General features: G+C 36.4%; 3 protein-coding genes and 1 long non-coding RNA gene across 4 annotated transcripts in view; 3 read left to right on the plus strand and 1 right to left on the minus strand.

Annotated features, from left to right (window-relative positions):
* The first annotated feature begins 2801 nt into the window (after positions 1-2801).
* On the plus strand, positions 2802-5914 carry LOC141834167 (uncharacterized). Its single transcript, XR_012602265.1, has 5 exons — positions 2802-2992; positions 3130-3218; positions 3342-3403; positions 4042-4116; positions 4745-5914. It is a non-coding gene; the product is annotated as an uncharacterized LOC141834167 (long non-coding RNA).
* Positions 5915-10369: 4455 nt separating this feature from the next.
* Positions 10370-22176, plus strand: part of LOC141833700 (ycf20-like protein) — a 51445-nt gene continuing 39638 nt past the window's right edge. The window contains exons 1-2 of the mRNA XM_074721188.1: positions 10370-10752; positions 12700-12780. Coding sequence (XP_074577289.1) covers positions 10610-10752; positions 12700-12780 — 224 coding nt within the window. The 5' untranslated portion in view covers positions 10370-10609. The remainder of the gene's footprint in view (positions 10753-12699; positions 12781-22176) is intronic.
* Positions 16372-17478, minus strand: LOC141833356 (uncharacterized). The gene has a single exon (XM_074720775.1). It carries the CDS (start codon positions 17476-17478, stop codon positions 16372-16374), a length of 1107 nt encoding a protein of 368 aa, XP_074576876.1.
* On the plus strand, positions 19908-20765 carry LOC141832867 (uncharacterized). The gene is made up of 2 exons (XM_074720232.1): positions 19908-20058; positions 20278-20765. Exons 1-2 carry the CDS (start codon positions 19908-19910, stop codon positions 20763-20765), a joined length of 639 nt encoding a protein of 212 aa, XP_074576333.1.

Genomic DNA, 22176 nt, shown 5'->3' on the forward strand with positions numbered 1-22176 from the left:
CGTCCCTGAATATTAATGCTTGACTAGAAATGATTAAGAGTAGCGTTCTCTACATCATCTCACTATCGATTCAAACAATCGATATGATGTAGATTAGACCTAGCTACCCAAAGACCTTATTATACTTAGTTATTTGACACAAATATAAAGTAAGTATAATAACTAAAAACTTTACCTTTATTAATAATATAATATGATACAAAAGTCTCTAGTCAATTATCACATAATTGGCTCTAGAGCTACTACTAACAGGTTCAATGTATCCAAAGGATGAGTAACCTAACGAGAGATAATCTTCTGGGAAAAGAGAAGTTGCTAGATGAAACTTTTAAGTGAACAAATACTTATACATATATAAGAGCGGGTAGTTCTAAACTTAAGTGAATACTCAAACATTATGAGAATTATAGTGGACAATCCAATTGAATGAAGGTAGTCTTCAATTGATTAGTAGATGAGTCTATTAGGTAGTTGACTTAAGTCAATCAATCAATAAATTAAATATTTTTGTTCGTGACTAAGTCAATTGTCCAATTGATTGATGGCATGATCCAGTCAACTACTTTGTTAGCTAAAAAGCTAGAGATAGTCATTGATTTAACAAAACGAACATTGACAGTCAAATGATCTAAGAGTTATAAGAAAAAATGTTAACTTTCATCCCTCTTTGCATTTATGCAATTAAGGGTTTTGGTGAATTGAGCAAAAGGTTTAAGTTATGTGTGTTGCTATATCTAATTTGTGTGTGAAGTTGTGATGGATCTATAAATTATGCAAGTTGACTTGACGAGGCCAAGACGTTTGATGGCTTGATGGCTCAAGGTCCATGGAGATTAAATAAGGATGACATATTCGAGGGACTGTAAAATGAGGTCCATAGAAATCAAAGAAGGACGATGCCAACATTTGACGGATCGTGGGATGAGGAGTATTAGAGCATGATAAAGTCATGGAGGTGAAGGTGAACTACATAAATGAAGGTGTGAAAGATGACATAAGGAGCCGAAGGCTAAGAGTATATGAGGGGCATAGCTTGTATAGAGAATGCAGGATCACTTCGACGCTAGAGGAGAGAGGTGAATAGCGTAATCATTTTTCATCTTTTCTTTTTCTATCAAAGTCGTTGGTAGCACAATAGAATAAAATAAAAAATATAAGAAAGAACACAATGTTTTAACATGGTTCGGCAACCCCTTAGGGTTCCTACTCCACTTAGGTCTCAAATGTAAGCACTAGTGATTTTCTTCTTTCTGAAAACCTTCCAAATATTGAGAAATCTCTTACAGTTTAGTAAGGTACAACCACAAATAAAATAAGAGTAGTACAATAATAACAACTAAAAACAAAGTCATAAGACCAAATCTGAAGCCCTGAGTGTTGTGACACTCCTCTTGGCTCTTCTTGGAACACACGAGTAGAACTTGAGCACTTTTATGAGCACGAGAATGATGAATGTCATTTTTAGTTATTGAGAGAAGAGCTTGCCTCGAGTCCCTTTTTATACAGCTCAATCGGCACTCCTCCAGCCGAATGGATGCTCCTCCAATCGACTAGACCTCCGCCAACTCAGCTACAAACTCTATCCTCTTCGAGCTAAGTTTTGACCCCTTCAGTCGACTGAACACTTTTTGGTCGCATAGAGCTTGGTCAGATTTGATCCGTGAACCAACTCATACGAACTTGATCACTCAGACATTTGGTCAACTGGACTTCCTTCTGGGTGATCAGATCATGAGTTCGATGGCTCGAACCAGTTCCTAACTAATCCCGCCTAAGCCTTCATCTAGCTGCTATTTCTTGCAAAATAAACAAGCAAACGGCTAGTCCGCAAACGGCTAGCGGTAAAGACGTCCCAAATCCGTTGATGGCTGAGGCTTTGCCAAAAAGCCTATGATGGTGAATAGGTCCACCGATAATGACCTATCTAGTCCGTAGAAACGGCTACAGTAAAGACACATCAAATCCGTTGATAGCTGGCCACTTGCTAAAAGTGTGCATCTTCATGGAGGTTGGATGCTTATAGCGGCTGGTGCGGTGGGAGAGCTGATGGAGGAGATCTTGTGATGGCTGGTGGAGGCGGTTGGATACCTATAGCAGCTGGCACAGGTGGAGAGCTGATGTAGGAGACCTTGCGATGGGGAGTCTTGATACACTTGCTGGCGGATGTACCTCATCTTTCACAAGTTCTGAAGGAAGTGCCTGTTTCTCTCCAGCTGGACGCGACTTATGAGGAGATTCCTGTGTGGATTCTTGGCCATAGGGAGCGACAGTTGTGGAACAAAACCATTCAACTTGTAAAAGTCGGATGTCAGCATCATTCAGATGAGGAAGTTACATGGGAGCTGGAGGATGTTATCCGAGCTCGATATCCTCATCTATTTACTTGAGGTATGATTTCAAGTTTCATAGTATTTCTGTATTGTAGTATGAAGTTAATAAATTTAGGAACCAAATTTTTGTTAGTGGGAGAGAATGTAAAATACCGAATATTTAGGAGTAATTTATAAATAAATTAACCCTAATTAAAATTAATTCTTAACCTAAATTAAATAGCTAATTAAATGAATCCAAATAAGCCCTAATAACCAACCAAATTAGAACCCAATTATTAGTGGTTAATCTAGCTCTCAATTAATTAAACCTAGCTATTAAAGGTTAATTGATTAAAGGATTAAGTGGAGGGTTAATAGGCTAAAGGTTTATAGGATCTGAACTCGTTAAGCCAAGATCCGCCCGGTAAGAAACCTTAAAGCCATAACCTCGCGATTCCCTTCCTCTATTTCATTGCGGCATTCCTCTATTTTCTCCTTTGTTCCCGATCCAGCCGACCACGCACGAATCCCAGAAGCTCCGATGGTGCCGGCGACGAGAGTAGCCACCGGAGATCAGGGATCTTCAACCTTAGACTCGATCTCTTGTCGGAGGTGGTGCGTTCGGGCAGCGATCGACGATGCAAAGGAGGAGGAGGAGGTGATCGGGGTGAGATCAATTGGTAAGTGTTGATTTCAATGGGTTTCCGAAGATTTGTTAGTCTTCTCTTAAGGAATCCTTTAGATATCTTCGGATTTTGAGATTTGGTTCTTCACAACTTGATTGGAATCGAACTTACGGAGGAGAATCTTGGTGTAGATCTTGATTTCGAGTGGCGGCTTTGCTTAGGGCTGAGCTAGGGTTTCTGAGCTGGGTAAAGGAGATTCTAGGGCACAGTTCCATCTAAGGTAAGGGTTAAAGAATTCTATGTCTATTGGATAAATTAGAATCAGAATTGGATTGTGCTGAGGGTTCTTGGATTATTTTGGGTACTGTTCGATTAAATGGTGTTTGGTTCTTGGATTAATCAGACTCTGTATTGGTGGATTCAAGGGAGCAAGGAAATCTAGGGCAAAGGCTGAATCAACCTGAGGTAAACCTTTTGAAATCGATACTCTGATTAGGTTGTTTCCTTTTGAAACTGATACTCTGATTAGATTGTTTCCTTTTGAAACTGATACTTGTAGAATTCTTGATCTGATTAGGTTGTTTACTATTGATTTTGGGTTCTTAGAATTAATCTAATGATGTTGCTATTATGGTTCTATTATGGATTTATGATCATTGAATGTTGAGTTTCGGTTGATTTAGATTGTAATTTAGGATTGATCTGATTAGGTTGTGGTTAAATCAATTAGAGTTAATGTTAGGTTTGGTTGAGTTATTGGATCTTAATTGATCCTTAGCATGAGCTGAGTTAACAAGTGTTAATGGAATTCACTTAGGATATGGTTAACTTAAATTAGGATCTAATCAATTGTGATTATTAGAGTTAGATTGGGTTTATTAACCTAATATAGTTAGCTTGGGTTTAATTAAACATGAGATTGATTGTATTAATTAATTAATACATCAAATTAGTGGATTAGTTAAATCCTGTTAATAGCAACCCAACGGTTAGATTAGTCTAACCCAAGTTAGGTTAATTGAATAGAATTAAACTAACTTTGGTTTAATTAAGGTTTCTTGGTTATATCATGGTATTTAGGAATGTTATTATTGTATTTGCAGGACCCTGAGTGATTCATGGAGTTCGTTATATACGAGGATTTTGGGGGGTTCTAGTATTGATCTATGATTTATCAGGTGGGTAATTTTTTATATTTGATCAATACAAATTTAATCTATTTTCGGTGCATGTGTTCCTTTTCTACTGTTGTGGATTAGTCTATTGATCATACTCCTATACCTGTTTGTGGATTAGACACTTATGTTAATCATGTTTATACTGTGCTTGCCCTTATTTCTATTGATCTTGGATTATCAATTCTGTTGTATGAATCCTTTGACCTATTGATTATTGTTTCTATCCATGCTTATGTCATCTGTGATCATTAGAGATTATTATCTTTGTTATGATACCTATGATCATTAGGGCTTATTACCTACGCATGTGGATTAGCATGGTAGATGTTGATTATTATGGCTTGATCATCACATCATGATGCATGATGAAGATTGTAAATTCCAATATTGTGGGTTTATCGTTCTAGATAGTTGGCCTTTAGTGGCATATATATATAGGTGGTTATGTGATAATTAGCATTTTTACCGGGTAAATTAGGATTAGATTGGGCAATTTTTGATTATATTTCATGCAATAAATGGGTTGTTGAGCTTGATTCTTATCTTGGATGAAATTATGCCTTCATTTTATTTTTCATGAATTTTTGGTAATTATTGATATTAATTTTATGATCTCTGATTTTTGCAGGAATTAAATGAAAGGAATGGCTCAATTGTAATTCTGATTCGAGTCTGGATCAATTCAAATTCAATTTGACTCGATCATGTTCAAATCAGCTTGGTTTAAGTTTGGTTCAACTCAAATTTGGATCATTTGGTTCAAGCTGGGGTTTCATGTGATTAAGATGATGCTGGTTCAAGTCATTGGTTCAGCCTTGATTAGCCTAATTAATTGATGGATTTAGCTAACCCAAATCAGCCACTTCAGCCCAACCCAATTCAATACAGCCCGATCCAATAAAAATTCGACCGGTTCAAATCCAACCCAAATAGCCGCCGGTTCAATGAGCCCGATTTAAGCGGGGCCGGTTCAGCAACAAGATAAAAGGATTGCACCGGTTCACAGAAACGGGGGTTCACTCGCGATTTGGGAAAGCTACAGTGCTTCCCAAATCACGAGCATTGTTCTTCTTCTCCTCGTCGCTGCCGCGATCCTGAGCCCCGTCGCGTGCTCCGCCGTCACCTTTCTTCTTCCGATCAGCGCAAGCAAAGGCATCAGCATCCACCTCCGATTATCGAGCGTCGACGCCCGCAGAAGGTTCTGCCAAGAGCTCCGGCAGTGCTCCTTCTTCCTCCCTCTGTTGTTTGGATCCGGCGTTGTGAGGGTTCTCCAGCGCCGATAACCGGCGACAGATCTATCTCCGCCTCCTCTGAAGCGCCGGAGTTTGTCGATCCTGTCTGTGGTTCAACAAGGTTCCACCGGACTCTGTCTGTGGTTCAGCAGAGGTCGTCGGTCGTCTTCAAAGCCGCCGTCATCGGAAATGGGGCAAGGTAAGAGTTGAATTTCAGTTCCTTTTCCTGATGTTTTGTCTGTGGTTTCAGCAGGGCATCAGACCAGTGTCTAAGGACCCAAACCTTCGTCTTCTCCGATTGTGCCGTTGTGGGTGGTTTGCACCAGCGCGCACCGCCGTCCCATTGGTGCTCTCAATCAGAATTTGCTAAGGTTTTCCCTGTTCTGTGCCGGTTTGGAGAGGGAAGAACTCCTATTCTTTAACCACTGCCATCCATTGTTTTTCTCTGTTATTGCTTTTTTGTTTTGATGTGTTTTTGTTTACTTGATTCAAAACACCCACCCCCTTGTGAATAGTTTGTGCTTAACCCTAATCTTGTTCTAACCTGTAAATACCTAATCCTAACTTTAACCCTAGTGCTAATCTAATTTCTGATTGTTCTGTTTGTCAGATTGCATCAATGGAAAACCCCAATTATTCATGTTCTTGCTAATTGCTTCGGGTTGAATTCATGTTGTTCATATGTGGATCACTTACATGTTTCGGCTGTGTGATACTTTTTGATTTGAATGTGGATTTGTATTTTGGTTGTGATGTTAATGAGTGCATTTAAATTGAAGTAATTTGGTGGATGCATGTTGAAGGTGGAATTGAATTTGATTATGTATGCTTGGTAAATTCAAAAGGTATGTTTGAATTAGAATTGAGTTGTTGAATGTAGACTGTTGTATCAGAGGATAGGATGTCTCATGTTGAATTGTTGAACTCGAGTTATCATTGATTCAATTGTGTTGAGAATTGAGTTGTTGTGTTGTGACAAGAAATGAATCAAACCCGGGTTGCTTTCTTGATGATAGAGTTGTTATGATTGTGATGACTCTGTTTGAACATGTTCATGTTATGTTGTAATATAACTTGTAAGATTAATGTATTAGTTGTGTTGTTGTAATGTTAGAATAAGCTCTAGTTTATCATGTTAACCCATTTGTAAGATGTGTATTCGTGTTGTATAGTTTATGTAGGATTCATTGTTGTATTAAATGGATGTTGTATATTAGAATTGTTGCATAATGCATGATGTAGAGTTTGTATAATTTGATGTGTGTTGTGTTGTATATATGATTAGTGCTTGTGAATAAAAGATATTGGATTGTATTGTTGTATGATACTTAATTTTGTTTGTATAGATTGTATAATTTTGTATGTTGAATTTGTCGTATGTATTATAATGTATATTATTGTTGTATAAGGCATGAATGTAATTTATATTATATATCTGTACGTGTTGTATGAATGACATCGTGTATACTGTATGCTGAGTTCGTAATTCGTTTAATGTCATGTAATTAATATTGGGATATGTAGAATAAGTTGTTATGATCCCAAATTGTTACTATGTATATTTAGGATTCTTTTGTATTTGTTTATTCAATTGTGAATTATTGGAGTTGTAGTTAGGATGAATAAAACACAATAAAACCCCTCACCATGTGTTTAAGGATAGAACTTCCTGTCATTGAGTCTGTGAGAGAGACGACCCGAACCTCTCTATGCTACTTTAGTGATAAATAGGAGTTTGGTTAAATAAATAAATAATTTTGATAGATGTAAGTGATAAAACAAATAAAGGAATAAAAGTATATAAATAAAATATTCCCATACAAAACATATCATATCATTATAATACCCTATTTCCATCATGGTGATGGTGGCTGTATGGCAGTGTACGCAGTCGAGTTGATGATCTGACCTTGACACTGGTTAGGGGTGGTACTCGGAGAGTATAGGGATGATACTTAGGGACGAGTATTAGAAGACAGATATCAGCCATAAGATGTACGTAGCTATATAACCTACTGATTGGGTCACTAGGCTACTTTATTGTAGAGCTGGAGTTATGACCATTTTGATGTCGGACATCCTCAGTCTCATATATATACATGAGTACTATAGCGAGTATAGGCAGTTGCATCATACATATGCGCATCATGTGCATGATATATATATGTATTGGACCACACGTATATTGCATTTTAGTTGTATACTTGGTTGACTCTTGATTATTGTATTATGTGTGACATGTCAATCATATGGCTCATTGCATTTCATGAGATCCATATTAGTTGTTTATTACCTGCAGATATATTATTGATCATATATTGATTTCTGATATGTATCTGTACTCTTGCTATTTATTCTGCACTGTCTTTCTTTATTATCCATTGAGTATTTTTGTACTCATCAATCAGACCCTGAGATTTTTTTGTCTTCCCAGATATCAGGTAGGAATTTACAGATGAGGCCAGAGATCTGCCAGTCATACCATCTCACAACGAGGATTTTATATGTGTGTGTGTGGATGTAGTGGATTGTATGGATGTAGTACTATGTGTGTAGTTGTTTACTTTCTGCAGTTTCAGATTTCTGATTCGTATCGATGTTTTTGAAATGCTAGTATGTTTCTTATCTGTGATTCTATCATTGTATTCCTTTACGTTTCCACATACGAAATTTTAGATTTTTCTTACTTATCGAGTTTATTCGATAGTAGTGGTGTAAAATTAGAATTTCATATGTTATGCATGTGTAGGATGTGTTAGTGGCCATGTAGGTCACCTTTCTTTTTGTTTAGTTGTATATAAATCTATATTTTGTAGTATGGATAGCCCGTGTGGGCCTTTATATATACTTGTATTCAGGAAATTGTCATGGATACTAGGACGATGTTGCCGAAATTTTTCAGACGGCTATCTCTCGAGTCATGACACAATGTCTCCTTGTTGTTGTTGATCACTCTTCGACTAAACTCTTACCCCTCCCCTCCAAACCTAAATCATACTCAACCTCGACTAGAGACTAATTGCAATAATAAATCTTGTGAACCAAGGAGTTGTATGATAAACTCTTAAGTTAAGAGATTGTATCTAAGAGAGGATAGTCTTTAACTTAGATGAAGACTCAATCATTATAATGGTCATAGTCGATGATCCAATCGACTGAAGGTGATCTTCAATTAATTGGAACTTAAGTTAACTCAAGTGGATTAGTTAGTGAATAAAAATATTTGTATTCATGACTGAAATTGATGTTAGCCAACCAATAAGATATTTTATTTGACTAATGGTGGCTAAGTTGACTAAGTAGTTGAGTTAAGTAAATCAACCAACAAATAGAATGTTTCTATTCATGATTGAGTCAGCTAGAGAGTCGATTGATGCTATGATAGAAAAGTTGGAGAGAGCTATTAATTTGATAAAATTTCACGACAATGGGTTGGTGACTAAAAAAAATGACAAATCCGGCGAGCCCAGATGCCCAACATCCTTTTGATTGCGCTCCTCATTTGGAGGAAAATTTCTGCAAACACGTCATAGCTGGGGATCGAACCGTGGGTGCCTAAGTGATAACCTGGATATCCTATCGCGGCACTATGCCCCGGAGACAATGGGCTGGTGACTCAACAACTATAATATATTGGTCAAATAATGATGAAATCTAGTCAATCGATTAATGTCAACATAAAAGAATAGTAGAAATAATTGAAGGTAGTTGAGGCTTATATAAAGGAACCCAAGGGAGCAATTTAGGAATAATGTTCACAATTGATATTCTTGTTCAATTAAGTTCATTATAAGACTATCTTCCTTGTCTTCTAAGTTTAATTGTAAACATTTTGTAAGAGCTTGTAAAATATTAGTTTACTTTTGAAAGAAGTTCGAAAAGGAAAAAAAAGTTAATGGAGCTTTCGTGGGTGATCCATTGAATGTCATAAACCGTGGAATAAGAATGAAGGTTCGAAACCACGTATATTGACATACTAGTATTAATATTCTTTAATTATTTTATTTTCATTGTGTCAATCAATTAAATTAAATCTTGACAAGTCATTAAAGGAAAGTACAAGTTAATATCACAGGAAAATTAATGTTCACAAGTTAAATATATCAATCGACTTAAGTGTCCATTAAGAAGTCATGCAGTCAACGAGATGCAAATGCAATCGACTCTATTGAAATGGTCATGAGAATCAAAATAATAAGAATTTATGAGATTTGGATAGTATTCCAATAATTAGGGTTGAGTATTCGATTAAAATTGAATCGAATTAATCAAAAATTAAATAAATCAATTTTTTTAATCAATCGAACCGATCAAATTTTCTAATAAAAATCGAACAAACCGAATCGATATTTTATCGGTTAATTCGATTTTTATCGAATTAATTAAAATTTTTAAATATTATAAAATTTTTACTAATTAATTATGAATTTATAAATTTATTTATTTAAAATTTATAAATTATTTTTCTAGTTTGATTAATTCGATTTATTCGGTTTATTCGATTTAACCGAATAAGAAATTTTAAAATCGAAACCGAACTGAATTAACTGATTTTTTTTTTAAAAATAATTAAAATTTTGAAATAACTGAATTGAATTTTTTAATTTGATCGATTCGATCAATTTATTTAGTTTAACTGAATTTTTACTCACCCCTACTAGCAATCATATTAGAAAAAGCAAATACCAAGAAATTAAATTAGGCTAAAGTAGAACTCTAATTTTATAATTATTCTCTGTAATTTATTATATTAATATAATTTTATTCATCTTTGTAAAGTAAAATTAGAAAGGAATTCTCTGTTTTATTTCTGGAGGGCATCAACGGGCATAGACTGATAGAATAGGGAATATGTAAAGGTGAGGTAATACCTTTTTTTTTATAATGATTAATTATAATTTTTTCTAAAAAAAAAATTCGTTGTGATGATAAATTTTTTTTTTTTTTACTCAAGAAGAAAAGAAATCCGCCGAATTTAATTACCAAAACAATGGCAAGAAATTTTCTTGCGGTCAGCAAAAGCACACCGCCCCGTTCATTAAAACCCTAACAATGTGCCGCTCCCCTTCTTCCGCCGAATCCGCCGGCCGCTCCCGTGCTTCCGCGCTCTCCTCGTCTACTCAGTTCCGCCACCTCTCAACCACCGCCTTCACTGACACAACCGTTACCATCAGAACCTCCGTTTGCACTACTACCATCTACTGAATCGTTGGGCTAGAAAGTGCCTTTGCTTGGGACTTTGTGTTACTTCTTCATTGTTTATGCCTCTTAGAAGACGGAGAATAATAGAACGTAGGATGACATCTTCGCTGATTACGAACCACAGTTTGTCATCCGCCGATGCTTCCGGGACTCTTAGATCAAGGGGCAGGCATTTTGTTCCGGTTTTTGACTTCTGCCGCAGGTCAGCACCGTCTTTACTGGATGGGCTCATTGATGTCTATGCATCATTACTTTCTTAATTTTCATTTCCTTCCAAGTACCACGCAGAGAAGAATAAAGGTGACACATTGTGCCTGTAGCAATGGATAATTATGCGGAAAGTTTATTTACTAAATTCATTTAGATTAGGGCTAGTGCTACAATTGCTTTTGCTGTATCTAGTTCTACTGAAGAGTGCCATGCTTCATATTAAATTCGTTACTGATTAACACTTACGGCAACAAACCATGAGATTCAACCATATGGGATTGGATATGTAGGTCTGTGCCACAGTTAAACTGTATAAAGGTGTATCACTATTAATATTTGGATCTATGGATAAACTTTGTAGTTATGTAAATAGTTTTCGTGATCACCTTCTAATCTTGTATTCAACTATATTCATTCAATTTCTCTAACTACAGAATCTATTGGGAGCATGTCTATTCCATCTTAATATTTTTTCCATCTGTCATCTATTGTATTTGTGCATTAATCTGAAATATAATTATCATCTCGTCAAGTAATCCCATACATCCATGTTAGCAATCTTATCTTGACTATACTAAGTTTTATATATCACCTTTTTTGGAAATCAATTATTTGGTACTAAAAATCAATCCTCTTCTTGAATTTCAAAATTTTATTGAGTGACTTAGTTGAGCAAAATATATATTTGAGATTTATCTTTCTAAACTTCTTAGGGATTGGGATTTATATTTTGCATCTTTTTTGCTTATAGATTCTCTAACCTCATTTGATCTAGTGGAGTGAACAAATATATGGGTTCCTAAACTTATCATAAGTTTGTGTCTCGCCTATTGAATGTAACTTTTCTTTATTTTGCCTTCAATATTATCTAACCTATCTAACATTATCTAAATATCAATATTTCTTTTACATAGATTTAACAATCTGAAAACTATCTTTCTTCCCCATTCTCAGTTCCTATGTCACCATAAAAATTATCATATGCTTTAAAATTTTCATGGCTTGCAATTTTCTATACTTATTACTGTTGTGGTTTCAATTTTGTCTAATTATGCCTCCTCAAGGTATTCTCATTCCAATTCTGTTATTTCCCTTGGATATCAAGTTAAAATACGAACTGTTATAAATTCATCTGCAAGATCCTATTATAATCTCCCTTTTACTGTAGATAGTTGTGCCAAGCGCTGATTTGATGGAATGTGATGATGTTTTTATCCATTATTTGTGTCTGATTGGTTCCTCATCTTTTCCCATATAATAAAATTTCTGGTCTTTCTGATGGACTTGTGGCACATAGAGTTTGCTTTAGTTAATACTTGGTTATTCTGTTGCTATCCTATTACCTTAGCTTATATATTGAAGAATAGGGAGGTTTCAAATTCTTTGGTGTACAAAATGAGTGCATAATTCTAGAAGCTTCTACTGTACTTTTTTTTGAGATAGAAAACAAAAATAAGAATCTTTAGACTTTGATGGATGTATCCTAGCTTCCTTGTGATGCCAATAAGCAATGTTATTGTTTTCTAGCCATATGTTTTCTTGCTGGAAAATGATATTGCATACTTGTGCCTCTTAGCATGTCTTTGTAGATGAAAATGAACTTTAACATAATGGTGGCTTATATACAACCATCAATCATGATAAACTCACCAACATATTTCTATTTGATTTGGTGCTAATTTGTCAAAGTTCAAGAAGAAAAGGTGTATATATATTGACTATTTCTTGATATTTCTTTTCTCGGTAATTCCTATATATGCTTGGCATTTCTCTGCTGATCTCAGTTTGTATTTCCTGCAAACTTTGAGCTTCATGTTTCTATGTTAACATATATCTTTATTTTTTTTGTTTCACTATTTGCTAGATTGAGGTACACAAACTTTTATCTACTAATATTACAATCTGTCTTTGCCAATATTTATCTTGCATGTGCATATAGGACTAGAAGATGGAGATTCCCAGTGGCTGCTCTCATCACAGATTTTCATCTTCCAATGCGTAGCCTAGAAATTAAGAAAAGGTTCGTTATATTGCAAAATTGCATTTATCCACATGAGACATGGGTATCACTTCTATTAAAATGTAACTTGTCCTTTTTTAATGATATTGAATAGCAAGGCATTTTTTCAAAGTTAAAGTGCAACTTTGTGTAATTAGCAAGGGCAACTTGTTCTTGTGGTTTTATCATTATCATTATCATCATCATCATCATCATCAAATAGTTTGTCCCCAAAAAACTAGTATTGTCTACAACTTTCAATATTTTTACCCCTAAAAGTTATACTAGTTTCAAATATAAACAATTCAATATTTTCTATTCTTGCATTTTTTGCTTTAAATTATTTATCTTTTTAAGAAATCAAAGCACAAATTGATGGGAAGGATAACTTGCCTTAAATGGAGGCAAATTTAAAATTGAATTTTGATTGATGCTATGATTAGTACTTTTAATTTTTGCATATTTTCTAATCTTGTATCCATGATCAAACTTATTTCCATACTAGCATCATTGAATTTGTGTGTTTAAGGAGAGAAACATAAAGGGTTTAAGTTAGACCATTGCATGTTATCCTAAGAATTAAATTTTGTATTGTCATAACTTAAACAAATTGCTAGGCACCTAAAAAGGGAGATTGATGGTGCAAGCATGCCTCAAATGGTCGAGTTTAACCATGTCGTTTTGATGTGTTTCGCAAAAAATTTAAGTTAGACTAATTTTGTAATTGCTAATGAAGTGTCTCAAGTATGTAGTTGCAAAATACTTGATGAATTACTACAAGTGCAATGAGTTGAAAAATTCAAATAGATAAAGGTTCTAACAAGAGCTAGTAGAAAAAGGAAGTTCATGTTGGCAAGTCTTGGAGGCGAGAATCCTAGTAGACGAAAGAAGTCTTGTAAGTACGTACCTTTGCATGTGAGATGTGAGTGTCAATGAGTGACATAAATTGTTGTAGGTAGCCTTTCACTTAGGTGTGGGCTCGACCAAGTGGCCAATAAACAAAGAAGGTTAGCTAACTAGGTAGTCAATTGATGATTTTCTTTTTGCAAATAGAAAAGTTCTATTGCAAGTGTAATGAACATGAATTTACTAAAGGAAGCTTAGTTGATTGGGTAGTCAACTAGAGATCTACTTCTCGCAAAGAAAAAGGTTTTATTTTGGGTTGGGTTGATTAAACAAGAATTCAGTTGTTTGAGGGGGTGTTTTATTTGACTAGATAGTCTATTGACAACCTTCATCTTGCTAACAAAAAGGTTCTATGTGGAGTGGAGTCGACTAGGTAGTCGACTTGGCAATTAATTGAAGATGATTAATTGAAAGAGGATTCAATCGATTGGGTAGACAATTAAGGTTTTTTTTCCGATCAATTGGATTCATGATTGATTGAAAAATAAGCCTACATTTTAATCTGGAAGAGCTAACTAATAGGCATCTAACTTGACTAATGTGGACCTGAGTCGATTAGAAAGACATTGAGTTGACTAAAGATAGAAGCTAACAAATAGTCTCCTTCGATTTAAGTTTCAATCGATTGGAGGCACGATGGTATCGATTGACAGTAATATAAAACAATTGTCGGAGCTTATCCAAGATCATTTTAAAGTTTATAAATAGGGAGACAAGGGGACCTCATCCAAAAACAATTCTAGAACAATAAAGCTCTTTTTCTCTTGCTATTCCATTACTCATATTGTATTAATTTTATTGTCTTTACTTTCAAACTTCTATTTATTACAAAAGCTTTACATTGTCTTTTTTTTGTTTTCGGAAAGAGAAAATATAGTGGTTTGCATGAGTTGACTCACATTGCGAGTTGACCATTACTTAGGGTTCCAAACCATGTTAAAAGAACTAAGTCATTTTTGCCTTATTTATTAATGCTCTTTAAGTTTTCACTTGCTTAATATGTCGCACTCAAGGAACTTGGGGTTCTGAATCACATTAAAAGAACTAAGTCATTTTTGCCTTATTTATTATTGCTCTTTAAGTTTTCACTTGTTTAATATGTTGCACTCAAGTTCTTTTAATTACATTTTTCAGATTATCACCATTCTAGTTCTTTTAATTGATTGGACGAAAGATAAGCATACATTTTAATCTAGAGTGAATTGACAAATAGTCTTATGTGATCTATGTTTTAATTGATTGGAGGCATGATGGAGTCAATTGGCATTAATATAGAACAAGAGCTTATCCATGACCATCAACAAAGCTCTTTTTCTCCTGCTATTCCACTAATAGTCTCACCTCTTCTTGTCTCTCCATTTGTTTGCCTTCAGTCAACTTGGTTCTTAACCTTGTGGTTCTCTTCTCCCTATTCCTTGAGTATTGCTTAATTCTTCTTCTCTATGGTGATACACTTCTCCTATTCTTTTAGTATTGCTTAATTCTCCCTCTTCGTGACTTTCATACTTCCCCCAAGATTTTCTATTAGTTCAATATCTTTGGTGCATCACTCCATCAACTTAGGAAACATATATATATATATATATATATATATATATATATACAAGGTTTAAAATATCGAGCCGTGTCGGAGTTTCGGTCCTGGACCGGAACGATACAGTTTCGGTACCGTATCGTACCGTGCCGGTATAGTTTCGGTATTTTTAAAATATAAAATATATTAATTAAAATAAAAAATTTAATCTAAATATTTAAAAATAAAAAATAAAATTTTTTTGATAATTTTATAGGTTTTAATAAAGCCTATTTAAACTATCCTAAATTATAATTTTGAACTATAGCTAGGAGTTAATTATTAAAAACCTAATTAAACCTAAAGTTTTAAACAGAAAAAAAAAAATCGCGCGATCGCGCGGGGGCACGATCGCGGCCGGCGCGGAGCATCACCAGGCCCAGCGGCGTCGTCGGCCCCGGGAGGCTCCTTCGGCGGCGTCGCCGGCCCCGGGCGGCGCCTCCGGCGGCGTCGCCGGCCCCGGGCGGGGCCTCCGGCGGCGTCGCCGAGGCCTCGCGACGCCTCCGGAGGCGTCGCCGAGGCCGCGCGACGCCTCCGGAGGCGTCGCCGAGCCCGGGCGACGCCTCCAGCGGCGTTCCCGGCTGGATTTCGTGTGCCGGCGCTGTGCCGGTGCCGGTGCCTCGTCGGAACGAAAAATTTCGTGCGTATCGTCCGATACGGCACGAGATTTCAAACCTTGTATATATATATATATTTATTGTTCGATGTTTTGGGATAATTGCTGTTTGTGATAACCTTCTGATCTTGATAAAAAGGCCTTCTTCTTGAATTCTCTCCTTCTGTTCAGTTGTTTTCCTTTCCAGAATACTCCGCAGATATTGAGTATAATCCAATAAACCTTGTATCATTTGATCTTCCTTATCATAGGGTGGAATGACATCATTCTTTTTCAGTACTAGAGTCTTATTTAAGTAGAATGACCCACAAGCCGGACATACTGTCATTCTGCATATCACACAATGTAAACGTATGTTGTCAGTGGTAATTAACTTGCAAAAAGTGCAACATACGTATCTGCTATCCTCAATAATTTGATTCTCCTCCCAGTTATGTTGATAATTTTTCATTAATTCACCCACAAAGACTTGACTTCGCCATCCACAATTTTCAGCACCTAGCATAAAAACTGTTTCCTAGGCCCATGGTGTATCATCCAATGCCACATTAACATAGTTTGGACCTGTTTCTCCTTCAGAAAATGAGCAAATAGCATCAGAATCATTTTCATTAAGATCTATTGAAAGAACATCATAATCGGAAGGAAGATCAAGTTGGTCCATTACTGCTGCTCTAGCAATATTTCCTGTCTTTCTTTTACAGTCTCTGGCAAAATGGCCTGGTTCTCCACAAATAAAACACTTACATTTCTTTTGTTGGTCTCCCTTTTTCCTTTTGAAAACCCTTATATGAGAATCATGGGGTTTTCCTTTGTATGTTCTGGATTTTCTGAGGCCATATTTCTTTTGTTTATTATAATATCCCGGTATTGGTATTTTGCTGCAGAATGTCAGGTCTTTAACAACTTTCTGTACCGCCACTTTCTTGCATATATCTGCCAAATATTGATAAGTGAAATGAATCCTAGGTAGAATGCCTACTTGATTTGCCGGGTATCTTTTTTTAAAAGCAGCAACTATTTCCTGCCCTATTAGAGGTGGCATCTTCTTAAATATTTTGTCTGAGAGTTCAGGACTGATAAATGCTCGACCAGTTTTGGCTGGAAGAAATTTGAAGTCATTTAAGTAATTAAAAATATCTTTCATGTTACTGCAAGATAACCATTCAATATAAATGAAAGCCTGATCTTGCTCCACAGTGGAGCCTTGATAAGGGTCATCCAATAAGATTGACCTCCTGATAGCTGATAAAACATTCTGAGTCTCTCCAGCCATTTGAACAAGAGCTTCATATTCAGCCACATATGCCATGCGCCACTGTATCCACATTTTCTTTTCAGTTTCGCCTAAAAGATTTTCAATAAATTGTACCTTTTGAGCATTGTCCAGCCATGTTTTTTGATTTACCAAATTATTGGTAATAGACTCCCATCGAGATATTACTTCAGAATATTGCCCAATGTCTTCTGGTAGAATTAGAATAGCCCCATCATTTGTTTGAGCTGATGGTAATGTCCATGGCTGATGGTTATATCCACGTGCCTTAAATCTTCCGCTAAACATAGTAGTTGGTTCCCTTGCCTCTGTCCTCACTTGTGCAGGAGGATAATTAATTTGACCCATAAGAGGTTCTTGTGGAGGATTGTACCTGGATATGACACTAGTACTTGATAAAGTACTATCTTGTAGTTTATATCTTCAAATGCATCTTCTGGTATAATAGATTGTTCAAACCGTTCTGACATAGTTTATTAAACAATAAACTTCATAACTAACCCAAGATGGATTAGTTGCATACCTTCCCTCCGTAGGGTTGTATAACTTTCTTGATTTATCAGGGGAAGATTCTGCTGACCCCCTGTGACCAAGATTCTGGTTTCTGAATAATGCTGGTAGACTCTATGACGAGGTTCTAACCAGTTAAAGGAATATAAGGTTTCCGCTGGGACTAAAGAAGCCCTTCTTCTTTGAGAGATCTCCAACTCTACTTCAGGATTTAGTTGACTCTCCAGAGTCCTTGATCCATTTCTTGCACCATGTAATCTTCTTTGAGCTTCATACCGAAGTCTTGCCATTCTTCGATAACTTCTGATCTGGTCTTCCTGTGAAGAGGTGACTGGTTCAACAGTTTCAGTTCTACCACCTTCAGTAATAGTTGGCCTACTCCTTGTTGCCATTGAGCTTCTCCTTTTCTTCTTTAAATATTTGTCCTTCTTCTTTTTAACAGGTGTCAAATTAAGTCCTTCAAGTTGCTTTGCTAGGGCTTCCACTTGTTTAGAAGATTCAGACACAACCGGTTTTGCTAGCAAAAGATCTAGCTTTTTGTTAAGAGTTAATAACAGTTCAATAATTGTGTTATTCTGCCTGTTTATGTCACTATTTGTGGCTTTCTCAACAGTAATAAATCCAACAGCAGGTGCACTAATTGTCTGTGTTACCTCCAGAGCATTAATGTAGTCTTCAGTATAAGAAGAGGGAGGATTATGCATGACACCCGCCTTTTTACTTCTTTCATGACTTCCTCAATTTGCTTTATCTGGCTTTTTATTTCACCTTAGTGCCTATACTCAAACAAGCGATCTTGTTTTTGTTGTGATATATGGTATCAGAGCGTTGGTTGGCAATTATGATATTTCTTGGCTAAACTTTAAAAGGTATTCTAGTGAAGCAGTTTGAGAGGTATGTGCCATATTTTTAAAAGAATTCATACTAAGTATGATGATGATTCTATTATTGAATAAATTATTTTAGCGTCCAAACCCTATATGGAACTGTGAAAGGCTTTAGTAGGGTCGTGAAAAGGCAGGAGGCCGTGTAAGACCTGAACCTTGATTTCATGGTAAGCTTGAAGGGTAAGGAACTAAAAATAATTTATTTTATAATAAATTATGTCAGAAAGGTTTGAACAATCAATTAAAGATTGGTATCAAAACTCACAAACTGTGGATCTAGAATATCTTGATTTAGAAACAAAAGTCTCTCTTAAAGGAATTTCTAATAACATTGGAGTAATTTATGATAAGCTTTTACTCCACTCTAAAGTTTCTATTGCTGAGTACAGAACCATACTGGAAGTCTTAAAGCAGAATCATTTGGAAATCTCTCAAGCTTTGCAAGAATCCTTAAAGCACCAAAAGGAGTTACAGCAAGCTGTATTGCAATTACAGAAGGAGATTTTATTTAACAAACCTCTTACTGCAAGAGATGTTAAAAGTTTAGTGGTTGAAATTTCCAAACAACCAAAGATACTAGAAGAGCATGCGATAAATCTGATTGGTGAAGTAAAAAGCCAGATAAAACAGATTGAGGGAGTCATGCAGGAGGTAAAAAGGCGAGTGTCATGAATTATCCCTCCTCCTCGAACACTGAGGACTACATTAATGCTCTTGAGGTAACAAAGACAATTAGTGCACCTGCTGTTGGATTTGTTACTGTTGAAAAAGCTACGAGTAGTGACATAAACAGGCAGAATAACACGATTATTGAGCTATTATTGACTCTCAATAAAAAGCTAGATCTTTTACTTGCAAAACCTGTTGTGTCTGACTCCTCTGAACAGGTTGTAGCCCTAGCAAAGCAACTTGAAGGACTTACTTTGACATCTGTCAAAAAGAAAAAGGAGCCTTTCTACGTATACCAAGATCCTCTAAAGATTTTTAAGGAGGAAAAGGAGAAGCTTAATGGCGACAAGAAGTAGGCCAACTATTACTGAAACAGAAACTGCTGAACCAGTTACTTCTTCACAAGAAGATCAAATTAGAAGTTACCGAAGAATGGCAAGACTTCGGTATGAAGCCCAAAGAAGATTACATGGTGCAAGGAGTGGATCAAGAACCTTGGAAAGTCAACTGAATCCTGAAGCTGAGTTGGAGCTTTCTCAAAGAAGAAGGGCCTCATTAGTCCCAGCTGAGACACTATATTCCTCTAACTGGTCGGAACCTCGTCATAGAGTCTACCAACACTACTCTGAAACCAGAATCTTGGTTACAGGGGGACAGCAGAACCTTCCCCTAATTAATCAAGAGAGCTATGCAACCCTACGAAGAGAAGGTATGCAACTAATCCATCTCGGATTAGTAATGATTAGAGTACATGCTCTACATCACAGGAATGCTGGAGTAAATGCTCTAGTAGTATTGCGGGATACACGATGGACGGATGACAGATCCATCATTGGCACAATGGAGGTAGATCTTTCTGGAGGTACGCAGCTGGTATATATTGCACCAAACATGTTAATTAGTGTGGAGGATTTTTTCCACCATATTGAGCTGGCTATTCAAACCCATGGTTATGAGGGCTGGAATACAGCAGAGTCAAATTTATTAATTACCAGAGGGTTAATCGGAAGATTGACTAATACTAGTCATGCTGGCTTTCGATATAATGTTCAAAATGTTGCAGATTATTTGGCTAGCACAGGTATTCATGCGGTATCGGCGGCACCACGAACGATAGCAGAATTACAAGGAATGAGGTGGACCTTGCAGCCATCATCTATGGCCCAGATCCGAGTTCCCCAGGAGGTCAGAACCACTACTCTATTAGATGGTTCAATTGCTTTATCCTTTCAGGGGTACCAATCAACAAGGCATTCCCAACCAAGGAGGATGAGCAACCTTGATATTGAAGAAATCAGAGATGAAGGGGAGGAAGAATTTATTGGGATGTTTTCAAATGAATATATCCCAAAAACTCAGAAGACTCAAAGAACTCAACCTATATTTTCAAGCAAATATGTTGAGCATCCTCAAAAACCTCAACCTATATGGGATACACTGGGTGAACCCAGTGGTAAATATGATTATTATGTGGACTATTCTATACCAGCAAGACCACCTGAATATTACCTCCCTATCATTCCAACAGGATGGGAGGATGATAATGATGAAGTCCCAATGTCATACTGAGGCAAACTAAAACCTAGTGGATGGGAATATGATGAAGACCTCAAGGAAAAAGACCTTGAAGTCAAGCCTGATAAACTAGAACCTTAAAAATTACAAATCCCTCCAGAAGGATGGGAATATGATGAAGGTTCAAACAGCAAGAAGAATCTAGAGTCCAGACAGAACCCTCAAAGGAGAAAAGGCTAGACCTTCCAGTATCCCAACAAAAAGGAAAATTTCCTTGTTATGGCTGGATAAGTGAAAGTGAAGAGGAAGATGAATGTGCTCTCCCTAGCATATGGGAAGATACACCCTGGGAAGAAGATCCTTATTATGATCCTTGTGAAGACATGCCAAGGGAAGATGAATTTCAAATCAACATTGATTATGAAGAAGATGATGATGAGGAAGATTTGGGCTCTTACTTTTTGGGGCTTAATAATCTGGATACATATTATCCCGTGTACTCTCCTACTTCGGTGCTACCTGATGAAGAATTACAGCAACCACCCAAATGAGATGAGTCTAGTCCCGAAGCAAATGAATATTGGCAACAAGTCGTCCAAGAAGTGGAGCAAATAGAGGAACAATTCTTTACAACACAAAGAATGCATGAACTTTCAATCCAAGAAGAATCAACTTCAGTAGATGAAGGAGAACCAAATGACTGGTTACCATTTGTAAACCAGTCACAAGATCAAGAAAGTCCTCAAGACGCAACAAAGGAAGCAATGCAAGATACAACGGAGGAAGCAGTGCATGTGGGAATAGATCCCCCCTAATAGAGTAGCTGGAGAGCCTGGATTATTCAATACTACAAAATATGATGCAGCAAGCAAAAGTTGAAAAGGCCCTATCCAACACAAGGGCAATATCCAGGTATAATCCGCCACAAGAATCTCTTATGGGACAAATAAATTATCCTCCTGCACAGGTGAGGACAGAAGCAAGAGAACCAACTACGGTTTTCAGTGGAAGGTTTAAAGCTCGAGGCTATAATCATCAACCATGGACGCTGCCATCAGCTCAAACAAATGATGGAGCCATCTTAATTTTGCCCGAGGACATTGGGCAATACTCTGAAGTAATATCCCGTTGGGAATCCATTACCAATAATTTGGTAAACCAGAAGACATGGTTGGACAATGCTCAAAAGGTACAGTTTATTGAAAATCTTCTAGGTGAAAATGAAAAGAAGATGCGGATACAATGGCGTATGGCATACGCGGCTGAATATGAAGCCCTTGTTCAAATGGCTGGAGAAACTCATAATATTTTATCAGCCATCAGAAAGTCATTTCTATTAGAAGACCCCTATCAAGGCTCCACTGTAGATCAAGATCATATTGAAAGGTTAACTTTGCAATAACATGAAAGATATTTTTAATTATTTAAATGACTTCAAGGTTCTTGCAGCAAAATCTGGTCGGAT

This window comes from Curcuma longa, chromosome 8, assembly GCF_044706935.1.
Source record: "Curcuma longa cultivar G26 ecotype Majalengka, Jawa Barat chromosome 8, ITB_CL_G26_1.1, whole genome shotgun sequence".
NCBI classification, from domain to species: domain Eukaryota; kingdom Viridiplantae; phylum Streptophyta; class Magnoliopsida; order Zingiberales; family Zingiberaceae; genus Curcuma; species Curcuma longa.

What these genes read in the sequence shown, in the direction of transcription:
- LOC141833356 (XM_074720775.1), bottom strand. Translation starts at nt 17,478, where the DNA reads ATGGGTCAAATTAATTATCCTCCTGCACAAGTGAGGACAGAGGCAAGG.
- LOC141832867 (XM_074720232.1), top strand. Translation starts at nt 19,908, where the DNA reads ATGCAACTAATCCATCTCGGATTAGTAATGATTAGAGTACATGCTCTA. An exon ending in GGAGGTAGATCTTTCTGGAG is followed by an intron (nt 20,059 to 20,277) that starts GTACGCAGCTGG and finishes TGGCTAGCACAG; the next exon opens with GTATTCATGCGGTATCGGCG.